General features: G+C 45.6%; 1 protein-coding gene and 1 pseudogene across 1 annotated transcript; one reads left to right on the top strand and one right to left on the bottom strand.

The window, feature by feature from the left end:
• Positions 1–2,248: 2,248 nt before the first annotated feature.
• On the bottom strand, positions 2,249–5,121 carry LOC119271750 (putative E3 ubiquitin-protein ligase SINA-like 6). Its single transcript, XM_037553454.1, has 3 exons — positions 5,107–5,121; positions 4,358–4,531; positions 2,249–2,899 (listed from the first exon to the last, which is right to left on the bottom strand). The coding sequence occupies exons 1-3, from the start codon at positions 5,119–5,121 to the stop codon at positions 2,249–2,251; spliced, it is 840 nt and encodes a 279-aa protein (XP_037409351.1).
• A 983-nt stretch (positions 5,122–6,104) lies between these two features.
• LOC119271749 lies at positions 6,105–17,493 on the top strand (annotated as a pseudogene).
• The last annotated feature ends 2,546 nt before the right edge of the window (positions 17,494–20,039 follow it).

Here is a 20,039-nt window from a genome sequence, read left to right as displayed (position 1 = left end):
ATGATGCTTAGTCCAGAAGCTCGCTTCCGACCACTTCAAGAGGAACTAGCTGGATGGTTCAGGAGGGAAGTCCTCCATCCTAAAGGAGAACACCATTACGAGGACGTAGAACTTTATATGCATTAAATTATGTATGGAAACTTGTTCAAAATTGTATATGGTCATCCGATGATATTGAATATATATTGTATATTCCTCTTGAATTCTTTTTGGTTCTAATTTCAAATTTGTTTGAAATTGTACATTCATATGCATGTATGTAGTACCGTAGAATATGTGAAACTCCTTCAAAATTAAAATAAAGCACAAAAGAAATAAAACAATACATATTAAACAGAAAACAGGTTTAAGGGGGGGGGGGCTAAAACCCTAAACCTGCGGCGGCCTTTAGTCGCGGTTGGCCAGAAGAACCGCGACTAAAGGTCCTCCGCCCCGACGGCCACCTGGCGCCCACGTGGACGGGCCTTTAGTCGCGGTTCTTAAGCAACCGCGACTAAAGGGTGGGGCCTTTAGTCGCGCCCGTTCGGTCGCGGTTGCGCAACCGCGACTAATGGTAGTTGCGAACCGCGACCAAAGGCCCTTTTTCCACCAGTGTTGGGCGATGTGGAGAACCCAAGGGAGCCGGCGACGGGATACCATTCCAAAGAGACGTTGTAGAGGGCCTCCTCTCACATGAGGCTCCCAGGGGCCGGATACTCCGACATCCTTTATAGGATTATTATTAATTTCCCCTGCCCCATATAGTCTCTTTCACTTTTTCTTTTATCATCAATGGGTACCCTTACGTGTGGCCCGAAATAGAGCCACGAGAGCTTAGCGATGCGTTAAGAGAAACACACACTATCTGGCGGCGGTCAAGGGTGCTGGAATCGGCTTTCTTCACTGCTGCCGTGCCTGGGTGGTGGATCTCTTCGGGTAGTGCTTCGACTAATGAAGAAACTATGACGGTCGCATGAGGAGAAGGGTCGTGGCAATATCCATCGTCGAGAAACATCTAGTGTATTTCTCGGCATGAAGTCGTAGTTGTAACTATATGGGGCAACGTGAGGACAATTATGCCATGGCATAGTCAAGTCGGTTCTGTTGGTGCAAGGCATGCTTATTTCTTATTCGAGGCTCGTTGCTGAAGTTGGGGCTGCTTGGTCCTTGGCGTGTTTGGCCGATTGTTTGGTATTAGTCGGCAGGGTTTTTGTGCGTTGGACGCGAATGGTAAAGTCAGAGTCGCTTGCTCGTGAGAAGTGGTGACGATGGCACTTTGTAGACAACCTCAATGGTGTTGCTTGTTTCATCAATGTCTGTGGGGTCTTATCTCTTATGGGTAGGTAGGTCAACTGCAGTGCATTATCTTGCGGGTGTGTTGGAATAGTCTTCGCTTGTATTCAATATTAAAATGCAACTCTGTTCTAGATTTTTAATTAGATCGACTCCTTAGGGGCAAATTTCAAAAAAAAAGAATTCGACCCTCTCTTGAGATAGGGCCGAGTGATCTTTCCTTCTAATATATTCACATGCAGATCTGCCTGTTTCGGAAAAAAAGAGGGCTGCACGATATTTATTTGTAGGACGGAGCTTATCCCCTATGCACATACACTGTTTGGTTATGGGGGTGATTAGCACGCTAATAAGAAGATAAAACATACTACATTATCGTATGCTAAAATCCAAACAACTTGTATTTTGCACATTCTCTTGAAGCCTCCCGAATATTCTAGATGATATCTTCGATAGCTTCGGCTATCTGCAACCCTCCCTAATTAAATTCTGTATAAGACTGGTATTTAACTATTTCGGACAACATGGTATCGGAATGCGCCCAACGTTATAAATAAAGCTGCAACAACTTTCTCTCAATAGAAAAAAGAGCTTTGGCTATCTCCTGACTTGCATCCTTGCATGGTTGAGGTTTGTAACATGACCATGTAACCCTGGAGCAAGATTAACCCCTGTCTGGCTGGACCTGTGAAACAGCAGCCGATTTGACTGCCAATTCTAGTATAGATCATACATAAAGATGGCTCGATACAAATTCAAATAGGGATTAAGCAAAACTTTAGCGAATGTAATTTCATCATCCACTTGCTTGAACTATTCGAAGCAAAACTTTCAAGAGTACAAATATCATGAATTATACTTAAAGTCAGGATCAAGCAGAGAAATGTAGTCTGTTCATCCACTTGGACGATTTGAAGAAAGACTTTCATCGAGACAAAAACTATGCTCGTGCCTCCTCCAAAGCTGCACATGGATCCTATTCTGGCATGATAGTCACAGGCACAATAGTTATGGCACGTCGAACCAACCCCTTGGGCACAAGGAACATGAAGTCCTTGGGCATCCCAACATACAGATTAGTGATCCTCACTTGGAACTCGGCAGCCTGATAGTAGCCCGTTTCACTGCATGATATTGATAGCCTGCACTTGAACTTGGATCCAGTAATGTGAGGCTGAATGGAGCAAACTGAGATGACAATGCCGGCGGGCTCCATTTCCACATTGATCATGAAGATGTGCCCATCCTCGCCCACAAGAATGCATGAACCAGGAGTATCGCCGCGGATGCGGACCCCAAACGCCTCGTTGTATATAAATTTCGTGCTACGCCACTTGTACTCGCGTGAGAAATGCTCGAGGAGCATTGCCGTTGGCCGTTTGAAGCTGCAGCCGGTTACAGGGCAGAAGCACGGCGCGTGCGGGCAATCTTTCTCATGCTCTTCTTTTTGGTAGTATGTTATCCTTGCAGTGCATCCGTGTTCGCCATTGGAGCAAGCAAGTTTGATTGATTCAACCGCATCTTCTAGCTCGAGGCAGCGATTGTAGACTGTGGTATTGGAGCAGAAGAAACACTTGTCTGGGAACTTGTCATGGCAAGATAAACATATGGTATGGCGCATGGTGCACTGCGGAACAGAAGAAAAAAAATCAGTACATAGATATGAATCAGTAAATATGCTATATTAACTTTAGCAGAATAAAATACAAGCTAAAATGATGAACACAGCAACAACATAGGAATCAGTACGCATGAGATGCTATTTTCACACACTAAGGTCACTCCTAGGAATAACAGGAACAATGTACGGATCAGCATAGGAACGGAGATACACGAGCCACCCTGTTCTTAATATACTACTCCCTCCGTTCCACATAGTATAGTACTATCTGCAGTACAGTACTATAGTATATCAATGAATCAGATTTATTCATTGAATATAGTATATACCGTAGTATAGTACTCCCTCATCCCATAATATAAGACGTTTTTGCAAGCTAAAACAGCTTGCAGAAACATCTTATACTGTCTATGGAGGGACTACTACAGTATATATGTAGTTTGTGTTTCCCCATAGTGATGACACATACCGTCTAGCTAGTTTGCATAAGGTACACATACTTCCCCTATTGTAGCATAATTTTCCACAAATATAAATGGGGCGCATCTTCAATCTTCGTTACCATCTAAATCTATTCCACTCGCGGTTTTGGTTACCGCTCAAAATTTTGAGATTTACCACGGTTACCGCGTATTTCCATGCCCCTCGGTAAATGGGCATTTCAAGCAAAAAATCAATTTTTTTGAATATTATGAATTTAAACGCTCAATGTACAGTAAAGTACGGCGACATCTCAGGTATTTAAATATAGTTAGTTCTCGCATGGTTGTAACAACCTATTTCCATGTTCAAAAGGCAACTTGTGAATGTTGGAGAATATATATAGCATAGCTCTCACAGTTTGGCATTTCCACATGATAACGATCTGAATGACATTACAAATTTACAATTGAATGGACTCATACACGGATGGAAGACAACATATATAGCAGAAAATGCACCGATCAATTTTTTTTAGGCATTTGGACTATAATGTCTGCATCAGATGTCGTTCTTCAGAAACGTCTACTACAAAATAACATGTCCAAAAACATGCAATTGATGTGATGTCGTTCTTCACCCATCCAGCCATCCTACAGTTTGACAACAAAATTTAACTAGGCACCAGACGCATTGGTAATCACCCAACACCAGAATTTGGACTGATGTGTGCATTTGATGTGATGTCGTTCTGATTTCAGAGATTCAACATTGAGTTGCAATTTTGCAACTACAAAATTACAAGTCCAAAAACAGGCAATTAGGTAATCATCTACAGTTTGGCGAGAAAATTAAACTAGGCACCATACGCACTGGAATACTATTATAATTATAAACGAATCTAATAATAAACAGATTTCGAAATATTATACTCTCAGTCTAAGACACCCAGATAGTTCTTTAGATCCATTGGTGCTATCGTCTCTCAGGACTCAGGAGCTCGTAGGATTTGAGTTGTATCAGCAGATCAAACACAGGGGTTACCTGGAAAATAGGAGGGCGCAGGGGCTCGCGGCAGATGAGGCACTCGAGGTTGTCGAGGTTCTCGAGGTCGTCTATGGTGTTGGTGGCGCCTGCCGCCGCGACCTCCCTCCTCTCGCTGACGCCGCCCTCATCTTTCTCCCGGTGCTGCCGCTTTCCCATCGCTTCCTTCCCTTCCTTTCACAGGATGGAGCGGCGGCGTGGCCAGCTGCCGGATCGCAGACGCAAAGGCTTCTCGTTGCACCACCGGAAGCGAGTCGTCTCTTCCTGGCGGCCGCCGCCCTCTTTATTCCATTTTCTGTCTGGCCGGATGGCGGCGATCGAAATTTGCAGACAAAACGAGAAGGAAACGCGAGACAGGTCGAAAGGTGGGCCGAGCAACAGCCCAGATACACCCAAATAGAAGACGCACACTGACCCTAAAAAAAAACTAGTTCAAAAATTTCTCAAAAAAAATACTAGTTCAAAAAATAAAATTAGTTTAAAAGAAATTCTTTCAAAAAAAAATCAAAAGAAAAAGGTTAGCATACACACGTAGATACACATGCTAAATATTCACCCCGTCCCAAAATTCTTGTCTTAAATTTGTCTACATACAAATGTATCTAATCATGTCTTAGTTTTAGATACCTCCGTATCTAGACAAATCTAAAATAAGAATCTTCCGACGAGGTAATACTTCTTTTGTAGGTTAAGGCACTAACTGATATTATTGTAAAAATGAAAACATACCAGGATTCAAGACGGTATACACTAAGAAAAGCCATTCAACCAATCTTTCATATTCTATCAAAGGAAAATATTCCTTCCGATCCATATTACTTAACGCTTGAATAGATGTATTAGCACAAAAATACATCTAGCACATCCGTATGAGCGACAAGTGATATGGATTGGAGGGAGTATCGATACTCCTCTGTCCAGAAAAACATGTCGCACACGCAGTTGATTGGTAATTTTGCACACAAAAACCGTAATTTCAGAACTGTTTCAAAAAGGTTTCCCTTCGCCATGGTAAAAAAAAAAGTCTTAGGTAACAGTTGCATGTGGTGAATTTAAGGCATTCAAATGGGAATGATAGCTTAGCTTTATTCCATGCAGGAAATGTTTATCTCCCAATTTTTTTAACTTTATGTGTATTGTTACCTCAAACTATGTCATGGTTATTCTAATAGTATGGTCCATGCAATATATATACTTTGCAATTCCTGTGTTGTATTTACAATGCCGTCCCGGGCGCTCGAACCCTAGCTGCCGCCCCCAGCCCCCACCCTCCTTCCCTCCCCCCGCTGTTGCCGGCGGGCGCCGCTGGGCAATGCCCGCGCGTTGTCGACGGCGGCGGGATCTCGTCTGCCCTCTCCAGGTGCGGGGCCGTGGGGGGCTCTCTTCCTCAACCGATGGCGGATATCGGAGTCAGGCGCGTCGGGCGGGCCGCGCAGGCAGGTGGCGGTGGGCGGCGTACTGACTGGCCGGTGATGGTGCATAGCGGCGGAGCGCGCGAGCCGGTGTCGGCGCGGCGTGTCTTCTGGATGAAGCTGGTGGTCGGTCAGATCTTCGCGCGCCGGAGTGTGGGCTGGCGGCCGGAGCTCGGCAGGGGGCCTTGTGGAGCGGCGGGCCTGGCTGGAGCAGGCAGCGACATGTTTGAGAGCGTGGGTGTCGGTGGCGCACTCCGGAGGCAGCGGTGCGAGTCCATGGCCAGACCGGTGGCGTCGGCGCCGATGGCTCGGCCAAGATGGAGTCTTGGCGAGCAATGAGCGGCCGGCCACCTCTGTGTGGTGTGGTGAGCGGCAAGGCTCTCCTGGCGGTGCTGCTGGCTCTTCATGGAGATGGAGGTCCAACCATTGCAAGGTTGTCCCTTGGAGTGGGTGACGGCTATTGCGGGTGGTCCTGGACCTTGCTGGTGGTGCGGGATGGCTGCGGTTTTCTGTCCCAGCTGGATGTCGGTGGTGCGGCCGATTTTCCCCTTGTTGTGCGCCCGGTTGTAGACCCTCGGCTTGCAGCTGCGGTGGCGAAGTGCTGCGGTGGCGGCGGTGTGAAGCTTCTGGGACGGTGTTTCCCAACTCTAGGTGGCGTGGTGAGGTGCGACGCGCGGATGAAAATCTTGCTCGGCTTCCGTCGGGCCGGTGGCGATGGCACCCATGGATGTCATCCCCCTCATTGGAGGCGTCATCGTTGCGTGTTCGTCATGTCCCTTGCTCACTCGAAGTTGTGGTTGTCTGCTGGCGAAAGCCTCGATTCGGTGTTGGATCGGCACAATGGCGGCGTCCCCGACGTTGATCCTCTGCTGGGAGCATAGTGTGTGGAGACAAGTTCCTTGACGCTCTCCTCCAGTTTTCATCGCTATCCTCTTTGTTCCATGACGGCCCTATGTAGAGCTAGGAGGCTCCAAATTGAGCACGGTTTGCGGCCACGTGATCGTGATCGAACGGCCTAGAAGATGGATGGGGTTTAGGTGGGTTTTGGGCCACTTTGGAGAGGTTTTGGGCTGCAACACACACGAGGCCTTCTCGGTTCCTCGGTTAACTGTTGGAGTATCAAACGAAGTCCGAATGGCACGAAACTTGACAGGCGGTCTACCGGTAGTAAACCAAGGCCGCTTGGCAAGTCTCGGTCCAATCCGAGAACGTTTAACACCCGCACACGCAAAGAGGCAAAAGGGGACACCGGGTGACATAGGAGCGCCTGATTGCAAAACGGACAACGGGGAAAATGCCCGGATGCATGAGATGAATATGTATGCAAATGCGATGCACATGATGACGTGATATGAAATACATGACACGCAAACAAATGACAAGGCAACAACAGCGAATAACTGGAAGACACCTGGCGCAACGGTCTCGGGGCGTTACAACACTCCACCACTACGAGAGGATCTCGTCCCGAGATCTAGGATGGCACCAGAGGGAAAAACGGAGAGAAAGAGAAGAGGTAAAACTAGGTTGCTTCTTTGACAAACTAGTGAAACCAAAGAACCTTGCGAGGTTGAGCAAATTGAAAGAAAGAAAGCAACGGCGATGAACGAAGTTGAAAGCACTCCATTAAGAAAGAGGAAGAGAAAGAACCAATTCGGGTAGCACTCCGGTTGAAAAGAGATGCAAGACTTGATAAGACGAAAGAACTTGAGCAGCGGGCACACACTCCGGTTAAATAGGTAAGCACGAAAAGAACATGGTCCTGACAAACCGAGATGAAGAGTGAGGAGAGCAACACCACAATGCCTCCGGAAAAGATAAAAGAATGGAATCAAAAGAATGGAGGAGAAAACAACATCTTGGGAGAGCACGCTTACAACATATGCTAGAACGGATTTGTTGGATTATCAACAACGAAAGGATAAGCTTAATGTGGGCTTATGGAGAACATCTCACAACTATGAGATGAAAATTCTGCCACTAACGGAAAAAGAATTGGATTGATATGAACAAGGAGATGAGAAACTATTTCACCAGGAAGATAAAAATAAGAACTTGGGTCATTTATTAGCACCATAGATAGCAACAAACCTTAGAAAAGGCTTTAGGTGAAAACATGACACAAGATAACTACAACGAAGAGGTTGATGGATTTAAAATACCTCATTCTTAACAACATGTGAATCATGAAACATGAACTCAAATTATCAAGAATGACATAACACCACCTCAAAAGATAAGGTAGAAGGAATTGCACTTCGGAATGCAAGATGAAGAATACTTGATCTCCTCTGAAAAGAATCTCGATGAACACTTCGAGAATGAATTAAATCCTTGATGAACCATCATGTAGAACCTTCATGAAGAACTCTGGTAATAAAAGGATGATCACACGAAAGGAAAGAGAAGTTGAAAACGCAAGGTGAATCCTTGCAATGATTAGATGGATTTTCACGATGATATAACCGAGAGAACTTGGAATTCCGGGAAAGAAAAAGACGAAACAATAGAAACTGAGAATTTTATGAGCCCCCGAAATAAGGAATTAATCACTTGGATGAAACAAGAATAAGGATTATGCTATGCTCATCCTTCATCAATTTAGATTGATGGCAATCGACGGATTTGGCATACTACTTATTCTCGTAGCAAGGATGAAGATAGATATAGTGTCAACTTGGGAAGGTCTTCAACGATCCACCGGTAGGATTGGAAAGAACGAATAAATTGATATGATACCAAGAGAAAAGGAATCTTGAATGAACCACCGTGAGAATTGAATTTGAACGAAGAAAAGATAACTAAACACCGGGAAGAATTAGAGAATGAAAGAAGATACTTGGGGAAATTTAGATACAAGAGAATGAAGAGATCACGAGCTGATAAGATAATACTTGAATGATGCACCGGTAAGATTTGGACAAAGAGAGTTGAAAGCTGGAATGAATAATTCTGAGATGATAGCCTCCGGAGAAACAAACTGAAAATACTCTGAATTACTCCGGATGGGTGAAAAGAATTCTCACAATAGAAAACAATGATGAGAGGATGGCATCAAGCTAGAACCCTGAATCTTGAAGATAATGGAGCAAGATATGGAGGAAAACTCTTCTTCGGTCTTCAAATGTTGAAAATGATGATGCGAAACACCAACATGGGTTGTTGAATTACTCCGGGATGAAAATTAGAAAGGTTGAACCAATGATGAAAAGAATTTGAAAGATCTTGGGGAAAAACATTTGACTGATGATGATTCATTCTTACGTCAAACTTCAAAAGGAATTTAGGATAGCTCTAGGAAAATTAGAAGAGTCAGGTAAGATCCTGGGAAAAGACCTATGGGTTAGGGCCCACTCAAAAGATACAACGTTGAATGATTTAAAGGAAGATTGCGCCGGTTGATTTAAATGGCTTGAATGAGACAACAATCTCGCAATAGCTTGAACGGATTACGAATGGAAAGCATGAATCTTTGGGATAACTTGAACACTCCGGAACAATTGAATAGCAAGCGGGGAATGATTATGAGGTGCACCGGTATGGGAAAATATTTGAAACGAGGAAAAGGGATATGATCAACAAAGCTTGAATTAAATCCATCGGAGAAGAAAAAGAAACGAGGAATGATGAACTTGTAGAGCATCTTCATGAGAATCACCAGATAAGACCATTGAAAGAAAAGAATGGAGAGACTTCACATCCATAATTAAAATGGATACTTGATTAAGATATATGAGTCCTTGAAGAAAAAGGGTGGGAGGGTGGGAAAGCAAAGGCAACTTGGAACGGATGAAGCAAACACCGTTGAGAAGAACTGATAATTGATCTTGCGAATGTTGAAGTGGTCGGATCCACTTGAAGAGAGACACACCGGTTGAAAAGGATTGGCATGACAATCTCAATGATCAAGAAGGATTAGTATTCACATAGAAATGTGAGAACACCACTTAGGAAAGGTATGGAATCAACACTTGACTCCGAAGCAACTACAATACCACAGCTGAAAACAAAGACAAAGGATTGGCTTGCAGAATAAGCCGGAAACAAACGTATGATAGAAATTTCGTCCGAAGTTTTTGTGGTGGGGCCCACACGGGCTCGATTGTACAACACCATCATGTACAAGGCAGTGCACATGACATATGAAGCGTCCCCGAGTCAGGATGGCCAAGGACTCTTTAAGACACAACGAGACCACTGTAAAACCAACCATGGATAGGCGGACCACTAGACGTCGAACCCCAATTTTATGTCATACATCTATCGGAAAGATATCCTAAGAGCTACTTGAATTCCCACTTATAAACTCCCGAACCTTTCCGTTATGCAATCAGGTGTTGGGGATACAGGGGAAGCATAATATCTCACCCAAAGCTAGCAAAACCTACATCCAGCTGTATCCATCCTTCAACACATAACCAAGAAACCTTCGGAAATCATTTACCTCAACCTTCGAAAAGCATCCGTTATACGAGTTATGGCAATACTCCCGAACTCCCTCCCCAGTACTGGGTGGCGTCGAGGTTATCTCACCAACAACTGCATAAAAGAGATTTTCGATGTCGGCAAAACTCATGTATTCCAGAACTGCAACGATAAAATTGTGACGACAACACCTCGGAGCTCAACTCCCCGGGACACTGCCACAACCCATAAATGTCAGGAGACACCAAGAACAATGTTCTCGTCACAAAACCATTTGGAACGATTCCAAGATACCCGCGTGATCCTAAAAAAAATTTAGTGAAAATTTGAGAAGAGAATAGTCAAAACTCTACGTCAGGATGCCTCACCAGAGCGACGGAGGGACTGAGGAGTAAAAAGAATTCTACTCTCCGATATATATAATCCTAAATGACTCAAAACATTTTTTCTAGACTCAACAACGCCAGCGATTCGATCAAGCAGGGGGCTCCTAAGTCGGGGAAGGCTCTGATACCAACTTGTAACGCCCACGATGCGGCTATATCTCCCACGTGTCGGAGCACGACTTAGAGGCATAACCGCATTCTAAGCAATGTCGCAAGAGGGGTAATCATTACACATCCCATGCACTGAATAAGGAAAGAGGTACATAGTTGGCTTATAATCGCCACTTCATACAATACATGAATAAAGCATTACATCATCCAGATACAATCAAGGTTCGAATATAGAACAAAATAAAAGAAGACTACCCCTAGTGCTACAGATCCCCGATCGCCCCAACTGGGCTCCACTACTGATCAACTGAAACGAAACATCACAATGAACAAGATCTTCATCGAGCTCCTCCTTGAGCTCGGTTGCGTCACCTGCACGGTTCAACAACACCTGTAAACCGGTTTTGGAAGTAATCTGTGAGTCACGGGGACTCAGCAATCTCACACCCTCACGATCAAGACTATTTAAGCTTATGGGTAGGTAAAAGGTATGTTAGGTGGAGCTGCAGCAAGCACTAGCATATATGGTGGCTAACTTACGCAAATGAGAGCGAGAAGAGAAGGCAAAGCAAGATCGAGAATCTATGATCAAGAAGTGATCCAAGACTACTAACGTTCAAGCATAACTCCAAGACCGTGTTCACTTCCCAGACTCCGCCGGAAAGAGACCATCACGGCAACACACGAGGTTGATGCATTTTAGTTAAGTTAAGTGTCAAGTTCTCTACAACCGGACATTAACAAATTCCTATCTGCCCATAACCACGGGCACGGCTTTTGAAAGTACAAAACCCTGTAGGGGTGTCCCAACTTAGCCCATCATAAGCTCTCGCGGTAAACGAAGGATATTCCTTCTCCCAGGAAGACCCGATCAGGCTAGGAATCCTGATTACAAGACATCTCGACAATGGTAAAACTAAACCAGCAAAGCCGCCCGATGCACCGACAACCTGATAGGAGCTGCACATATCTCGTTCTCAGGGCAACACCGGATGAGCGCTACATACAGCTAAAACCAGCCCTCAAGTTTCCCCGAGGTGGCGCCGCAAGTGACTCTGTTTCGGACCAACACTTAGAGAAGCACTGGCCCGGGGGGTTAAATAAACATGACCCTTGAGTCTGCAGAACCCAAGGGAAGGTGGTAGGTTGTTAGTGCAAATGGTAAACCAAGGTTGGGCCTTGCTGGAGGAGTTTTATTCAAGACGAACTGTCAAGGGGTTCCCATTATAACCCAACCGTGTAAGGGACGCAAAATCAAGGAACATAACACCGGTATGAAGGAAACTAGGGCGGCAAGAGTGGAACAAAACACCAGGCATAAGGCTGAGCCTTCCACCCTTTACCAAGTATATAGATGCATTAATTAAATAAGAGATATTGTGATATCCCAACAATAAAGATGTTTCAACAAGGAACAAACTCCAATCTTCACCTGCAACTAGCAATACTATAAGAGGGGCTGAGCAAAGCGGTAACATAGCCAAACAACGGTTTGATAGGACAAGGTGGGTTAGAGGCTTGACATGGTAATATGGGATGCATGATATAGCAAGTGGTAGGTATCGCAACACAGGCATAGCAAAAGAGCGAGCATCTAGCAAGCAAAGATAGAAGTGATTTCGAGGGTATGGTCATCTTGCCTGCAAAGATCTCCGAGAAGACAAAAGCTTGAACCTCGTAAGCGTACACAACGGTTCCTCGATCACGTACTCGTCTCCCAGCTCTACCCAAAGCAAGAACACAAGCAAAGGGAGACTCAATCAACCACGTGCAATGGACAATCAACATGATGCAAAATATGTCATGATATGCGGGATGTGATATACGATGCATATGCATGTTTCGGAAGGAAAAGATTGAACCAGGCCTCAACTTGGCAAATCAAGCATGCCACTGGAAAGATGGGTTGATTTCGGTCGAAATCGATATAAAGATCACTGGAATCGGATGCACGGTTTGGAAATGGCAAAGAAAACAAATATGGCACCGATCTGCGATTAACAGCACGAGGCCATCTAAATGCATCAAGAACAACAAGCTACTGCACTCTAACTTAGCAATAAAATACATGACAGGGATCCACTCAAGATGCTTGGCAAAAGGTGAACACTGAGATACGGCTAAATCACTCAATAATAGGCTCAAACAAGCATGGCAAAAGTGCAAAAGATAACAGGTTACAGACTTAGTGAAAATAGCATGTCAGGAATTTAACATCAGGAAGCAATGTTTAGAGCATGATAACAACATGCTACAGGAACATATCATGGCAAAGCAAGGCATGGCATGAAGCTACTCAAAGTATACAACAAAAGTCACTTATTGACCATAATCCAAAAGGGATCAGAAAATACAATGGCAACCATGTGAACATACCAATTATCGTTAACAGATTCAGACTTAGTAGAAAACTGGAACATGGCCAAACAGATATTAAGTAGGCATGTTTACGAGCTCGATGCACTCACCACAAGGCATTGCATGATAAACTAAGCATACACCCAGCAAGTAGACATGGCATAGAAGTTAAACATGGAAAGAACAACAACATAGCATGCATGGATCAACTACAACAAGCTCGGCAAAAATGCTTAACACATAAACATTCTGCTAGGAACATTTTATAGAAAAAGTAGAGCTCGATTGAGTCAAGCTAGGATGCTCCATAATTGCAAACAAAGACATGGATGGATAGAGCACCACAGTATCTACAAAACATCCTTACTGAACATGCTCAAAAGAGGCATGGATCACTCTGTAGCAACATGAATACATGGCATAAAAATAACAGTAGGAAAATGACTTAGTGAAATTCCAAGTCCTTGAAATCAGCAACATCACGAGAGCTACTTTGCATGCTTGTTCTAGTCACCACAAAGATCACAAAAATACATGACATACACCCCTGTAAAGATGGCATGGCATACTTCAAAACACATGTAGGGCTCAAAATCATAGGAGGCACACATTAAACATGGCAAAAATGACAAATGACCAATTACTGAAAAGAGTCTGAAACTAACATGGCATAGCACTCTTGCAACAGCATTTAGGCCTTGTTTGGATAGATGGTTTGTAGAAAATCCATTTTATATAAACTAGGAAAACGGCCTAACAACCTAAAACCACGTTTGGCTAGCCTAACTAATCTGTGGATATGGAAACCGAATTTTCTATAACCCGGAATTTCGCGTTTGTGGAAAATCGACTATTAGTCATTTTTATAAAAACTCGATTTGCATATCCTTGTTCCTTGTTGCCGATCCCGGCGGGCCCATTCATGAGCGCAGAGAAGCTACCGAGGCTGGTGGCCATTGCCACGTCCTCACTACATATCGCCGGCCTGCTCGGCGGCTGTGATGGACTCGCCGGTGAGTCGTACAACGTAGTCGTACTCGTACGTCCTCGTCTGGCCGCCGTGCCACAGCTGCCGCATCCTCCGCGTCGTCCGTCCTGGTCGTCGCCGCAGCAGCCGAGGTCAGCTCGTTGAGCGTCGCCACGCCGGCACGCGGCAATAAAGCAGGAGGAGACATATATGGCTGCAGCTTGGCGTCGACCAAAGGGTTTGCACCAGTGGGCACAAGCTTTTCTCGTCCTTAACCCCAACGGCGAGGGTGCATAGCCACAGGCAGGGGCGCCATGGCTATGAACGCCGACGTGCATGCAGCGTGAACGACCAAGAGGAAGGTGGATCCGAGGAGGCTTTTGCCATCAATCCTCTTGTGTCTCTCGCGTACGTGTACGTTTCGTACATTTCGCAGCCGGTTGTAGATGCTTGCCCATGGTAGCAACTTTCTACGTGTGCGTGTACGCGGCCGTCCGGCGAGATCAACTACCCAGCTCCATTACCTGCGTTTCATTGACGGAAAGTCAAGAATAAGAAGATCGCCGGAGAATAGGGAACTGGACAAAGGCACTTTTCAACCCAAACGTGGTCTTTTATAAACTGACTATTAACAAAAAAGTTAGTAAAACCGGTTTTCCTAAAAATCAGGTAAAAACTCGTTTTCTATAAACTCAATGCTAATATTTGTTATCCAAACAACCATTTAGGGCATCAAGACGAGCTCAAATGAACGTGGTGCAATGGAATGAAATGAAGTACTCGTCGAGACGAACAATTTTATATGCCACACGCCCAAAACGGAGCCACGGTTGCAGAGTTATGATGCGATGAATGTGGCATGAAAATATGCAGATCTGGGGCCTTAGAGAAATATACCCTCGCGAAAAGTCAACCCGAGATGGCGCGGTACGGAACGGGGACGAGGGTGTTTGGTTCGGGGGAGTGGTGGATCTCATCCCACTCCCCGGATCGGATCTGGCCGGCGCCGATCCCGATGAAGGGCGGCTCGCCGGCGTGAGGAAGGTCGGCGACGGAGCAAGCTCCGGCGGTGAGCCACCGGCGAGGTAGGAGGCGGCAGGGCACGGAAGTAGAGGCGACGGCGAGGCGGCGGATGCGGCAGCCGGAGAAGAGCGCGGGGCGGCGCAGCGAGTGAGTCCACGGGCGGCGGCGAGAGGCGACCGGCGCGGCGACGATGAAGCGCGTCGGCGAACGGCGGCACGAGGCATGGGGCGGCGAGGTGCTCGCCTGACCCGGCTCGGGATCGAGCAGGAAGGGGCGGCCCGACGAGATGGGCCCCACGGGCCCGATCCGGGCCGCGCGGGCCGGCGGCGGGGCTGGAGGAGAGAGAGGGCAGCGGTGGTGACGTGGCGAGGCCGGATTGGTCCGGCACGGCGGCGCGGACATGTCCGGCGGCGGGGAAATTTGTCCGGGCGCGAGGTGGAAGAGGACTAGGGTTAGACTGCGCAAATTTTCGAGGAGAGCCACATATATTTATATATATATATAGGTAGAGGGAGCTAGGAGGCTCCAAATTGAGCACGGTTTGCGGCCACGCGATCGTGATCATACGGCCTAGAAGATGGAGGGGGTTTAGGTGGGTTTTGGGCCACTTTGAAGAGGTGTTGGGCTGCCCACACGAGGCCTTCTCGGTTCCTCGGTTAATCGTTGGAGTATCAAACGAAGTCCGAATGGCACGAAACTTGACAGGCGGTTTACCGGTAGTACACCAATGCCGCTTGGCAAGTCTCGGTCCAATCCGAGAACGTTTAACACCCGCACACGCAAAGAGGCAAAAGGGGACACCGGGTGACATAGGAGCGCCGGATTGCAAAACGGACAACGGGGAAAATGCTCGGATGCATGAGACGAACATGTATGCAAATGCGATGCACATGATGACATGATATGAAATGCATGACACGCAAACAAATGACAAGGCAACAACAGTGAATAACTGGAAGACACCTAGTGCAACGGTCTCGGGGCGTTACAGTACGCCCATCGCCGGTGTGTCCAAGACGGCGTCTTTCTCGAAGCAGATTGAGTCCTGCCACCCACTTGCCAATTCCTCTTAGACGATAAGAGTGGATGGTGCGTCGACAAGTGAAGTTCTGCGGAAGTTGGTGGTCTTCGGAGGTGTTCGGCGTTGGTCGAGACACGGTGTTGTGTTCTAGATTGGATAGGCTCTTCTGCGTTGTAGTTTGCTTTGCGGTGTTGTTTGTCTTTCGTGTGGTGTTTGCGCTACTCTCATTGTTCGCAGCGAGTGTAGTTTCTTGTAACTGAAAACCTGCCTTCTATAATGCTATGGTACGCCTAGGCGTACTCTCGAAGAAAAAAAGTAAGTCCTGTGTTGTTCATTATTATGGTTGTAGTTTAGCTAAATCATTAGCATATGTACTGATTTGTTGTCTCTGCTCCTTAGTGCACTGTGGGGCATACCATATGTTCGTCTTGCCATGACAAGCTCCTAGAGAAGTGTGCCACTTCTGCTCCCTTCCCACTGTCTACAGTCGATTCCAGATGGTAGAAGATGTGGTTGAATCCATCAAAGTTGCTTGCTCCAATGGCAATCATGGATGCACTGCAAGGATAACCTACTACCGGAATGAAGAACACGAGAAAGGTTGCCCACATGCACCATGTTTCTGCCCTGAAACAGGCTGCAGCTTTAGCGGATCAAGGCTCCTGGAGCATTTTTTTAGGCAAGCACAAGTGGCACTCACCAAAACTTACATACAACAAGGCATTCCAGACCCGCTTCCATCTGGGTTCAACTGTTCTGGTGGGCGAGGATGGCCACCTCTTCCTGGTTAACATGACAATGGAGCCCCTCGGTGGTGTCATCTCAGTTTGTTTTTTTTGAAACAGGTCATCTCAGTTTGTTGCGTCCAGCCTCACTTTACTGGATCCAAATTCCAGTGCAGGCTGGCATTCTCGTCCAGCCTCACTTTACTCTCGGGCTACAGAGTTCTTAATGAGGGGCACTAATCTGTATCATGGGTTTCCCAAAGATTGCTTCCCGTTCCTTGTGCCGAAGATGTTGCTTCGGGGTACCGGTGCAAGCACCACAGTCCACAGCCATGGTGGGGGTGACCGTGAGACCACAATAGGCCCCTTGTGCATTTGATGGTGCGCCTGTGTATGATTGTGTTTGGCAAATGACTACTTCTGGAAATCCTAGTTTGCTGTAGCTCTCAGTTTCTGGAGGAGGCACTGGTGTTCTTTTAATCTTGATTAGATAGTTCATCTGATTGTTCGTGGATCTGCAGAAGACGTCTGGCTGCTCCGAGGTAAGCCAGGCCGACCACCACACTGTCCTTGCGCCACATAGGCCTCAAAGTTTGATTACTACATATGAATTTTATAGCCATTAGTAGTTACTTCCATTTGTTTCATGAAGGACGTACAACAGAATGGCGTACAAAAGAACAGAAGGTTGTGTCCACCCGGTGTTAGTGTCAAAACTACCTTGCAGTCCTGTTACTCATGTACATTTGTAGTCCATAATAGAAGAAACTGTACATTTTCTCGGTGTTTCAGTTCGTGTGTTGATGCCAATTATTACTGGAGCTTGTGTAATGGGAAATAGGTGTGGTGAGTTTCTGCGAGTCGCATTTGAATGCCATTGTGGTGATTGGAGATGATTCTTTCGAATGGTTTTTTAAGAGCAACTTCAATGGGGCGACCCATTTCGTCCGCGGCCGTCCGTTTGGGTCGGCGCGGACAGAAAAGGCGGTCCAACGCGCCGACCCAAATGGACGCGCATCCGTTTTTCATCCGCAGGCGACCCTTTTCCGGCCCATTTTTGAGCCTGATCTGCGTCGGCGCGGACGCGCGCGCGGTCGCCTACTCTTGTCCCCGGGCCCGCTGGTCTGTGGCACATTGGACTCCCTCCCCCCGGCCAACAAGCAACCCTCGCCCCCCACCTCCTCCGTCACCGACGCCACCACCCATTTTTGCGGCGACTCTTCCAGCTGCCGCCGCCTCCACATCCGCCCAGCAACACCGCCCCTGCCCCCAGTCGCCCGCCGCCGCCAGGGAGCAAACTAGTTCCCGCCGCCAGTTTCCCCACCGCACAGCCGCCCCGCGACCAAGAAGACGCCTCGCCGGCCCCGCCACATACGACCGGCACGCTCGTCGGACGCCGTCACACTCGTCGGACGCCGGCAGGGCAGCTAGCTGGTCTGTGGGCGCCGCGTCTCCCCTCGCCGGCCGTTTCCTTCTTCGACGCCCGCAAGCTGTTCGACAATTTGCCAAGGTACGAAAATGGACTCCGCCGACGAGTTCTTTTTCCACAATTTCATTTGCGACTCCGACGATTCGTTTCAATGCTTTGATTGAAGAAAAAATGTCTAAGATTGATGAGTTGGCTAGAACGTGGATAGAATTTCTCTTGATGTTGATTCTTTAAAACTTAGCTCTATTCCACCTAAGCATGATATCAATGAGTCTCTCAAAGCCATGAGAATTTCCATTGATGAGTGCTAAGAAAGAACCGCTAGGATGCGTGCTAAAAAAGATTGCTTTATAAAAGCGTGTTCTTCTAGTTTTGATTACAATAAGGATGAAGATCTAAAAGTGATTGATGTGTCTCCTATTAAATCTTTGTTTTTCAATATGAATCTTGATAATGATGGGACTGGAGATGAGTCAGCTTTAGTTAAAAGGCGTCCCAATGATTCGGAGTTTTTAGATCTTGATGCAAAAATTAATAAAAGTGGGATTGGAGAGGTCAAAATTTTACATAGCAATGAACCCACTATTTTGGATTTCAAGGAATTTAATTATGATAATTGCTCTTTGATAGATTGTATTTCCTTTTTGCAATCTGTGCTAAATTCTCCGCATGCTTATAATCAAAATAAAGCTTTTACCAAACATATCGTTGATGCTTTGATGCAATCCTATGAAGAAAAGCTTGAATTAGAAGTTTCTATCCCTAGAAAACTTCATGATGAATGGGAGCCTACTAGTAAAATTAAAATTAGAGATCATGAATGATATGCTTTATTTGATTCGGGTGCTAGCGTTTCCACGATTCCAAAAACTTTGTGTGATGTGTTAGGTTTCCGTGAATTTGATGATTGTTCTTTAGATTTGCACCTCGCGGATTCAACAATTAAGAAACCTATGGGAAGAATTAATGATTTTCTTATTGTTGCAAATAGAAATTATGTGCCCATAGTTTTTATTGTTCTTGATATTGATTGCAATCCTACATGTCCCATTATTTTTGATAGACCTTTCCTTAGATCGATTGGTGCAATTATTGATATGAAAGAAGGGCATGTTAAATTCCAATTTTCGTTAAGGAAAGGCATGGAACACTTTCCTAGAAAGAAAATTAAATTACCTTATGAATCTATTATGAAAGCCATTTATGGATTGCATACCAAATATGATAATACCTAGATCTATTCTTGCTTTTATGCCTAGCTAGGGGAGTTAAACGATAGCGCTTATTGGGAGGCAACCCAATTTTATTTTTGTTTCTTGCTTTTTGGTTCTGTTTAGTAATAAATAATTCATCTAGCCTATATTTAGATATGGTTTTATGCTTTTAATTAGTGTCCGTGCCAAGTAGAACCTTTGGGAAGACTTGGGGAAAGTCTTGGCGATCTTGCTGTAAAAAACAGAAACTTTAGCGCTCACGAGATTTGCTGCCATTTTTTACTGGATAGTGAGATTAGGTTGATTATGTTTTCAGATGATTAATAGATAAATTCCTCATGTCCAGAAAATTATTTCAAAAATTTTGGGGTTACAGAAGTATTCGAAACCTATAGATTACTACAGACTGTTCTGTTTTTGAGAGATTCTGTTTTCCGTGCGTTGTTTGCTTATTTTGATGAATCTATAGCTAGTATCAGAGGTTGTGAACCATAGAGAAGTTGGAATACATTAGTTTTAACACCAAAATAAATAAATAATGAGTTCATTATAGTCCCTTCAGTAGTGGTTTGTTTTCTTATACTAACAGAGCTCATGAGATTTTCTGATTA

The sequence above is a fragment of the Triticum dicoccoides genome, chromosome 3A, assembly GCF_002162155.2.
Source record: "Triticum dicoccoides isolate Atlit2015 ecotype Zavitan chromosome 3A, WEW_v2.0, whole genome shotgun sequence".
NCBI lineage: Eukaryota > Viridiplantae > Streptophyta > Magnoliopsida > Poales > Poaceae > Triticum > Triticum dicoccoides.
This window is presented reverse-complemented; position numbering and strand designations above follow the sequence as displayed.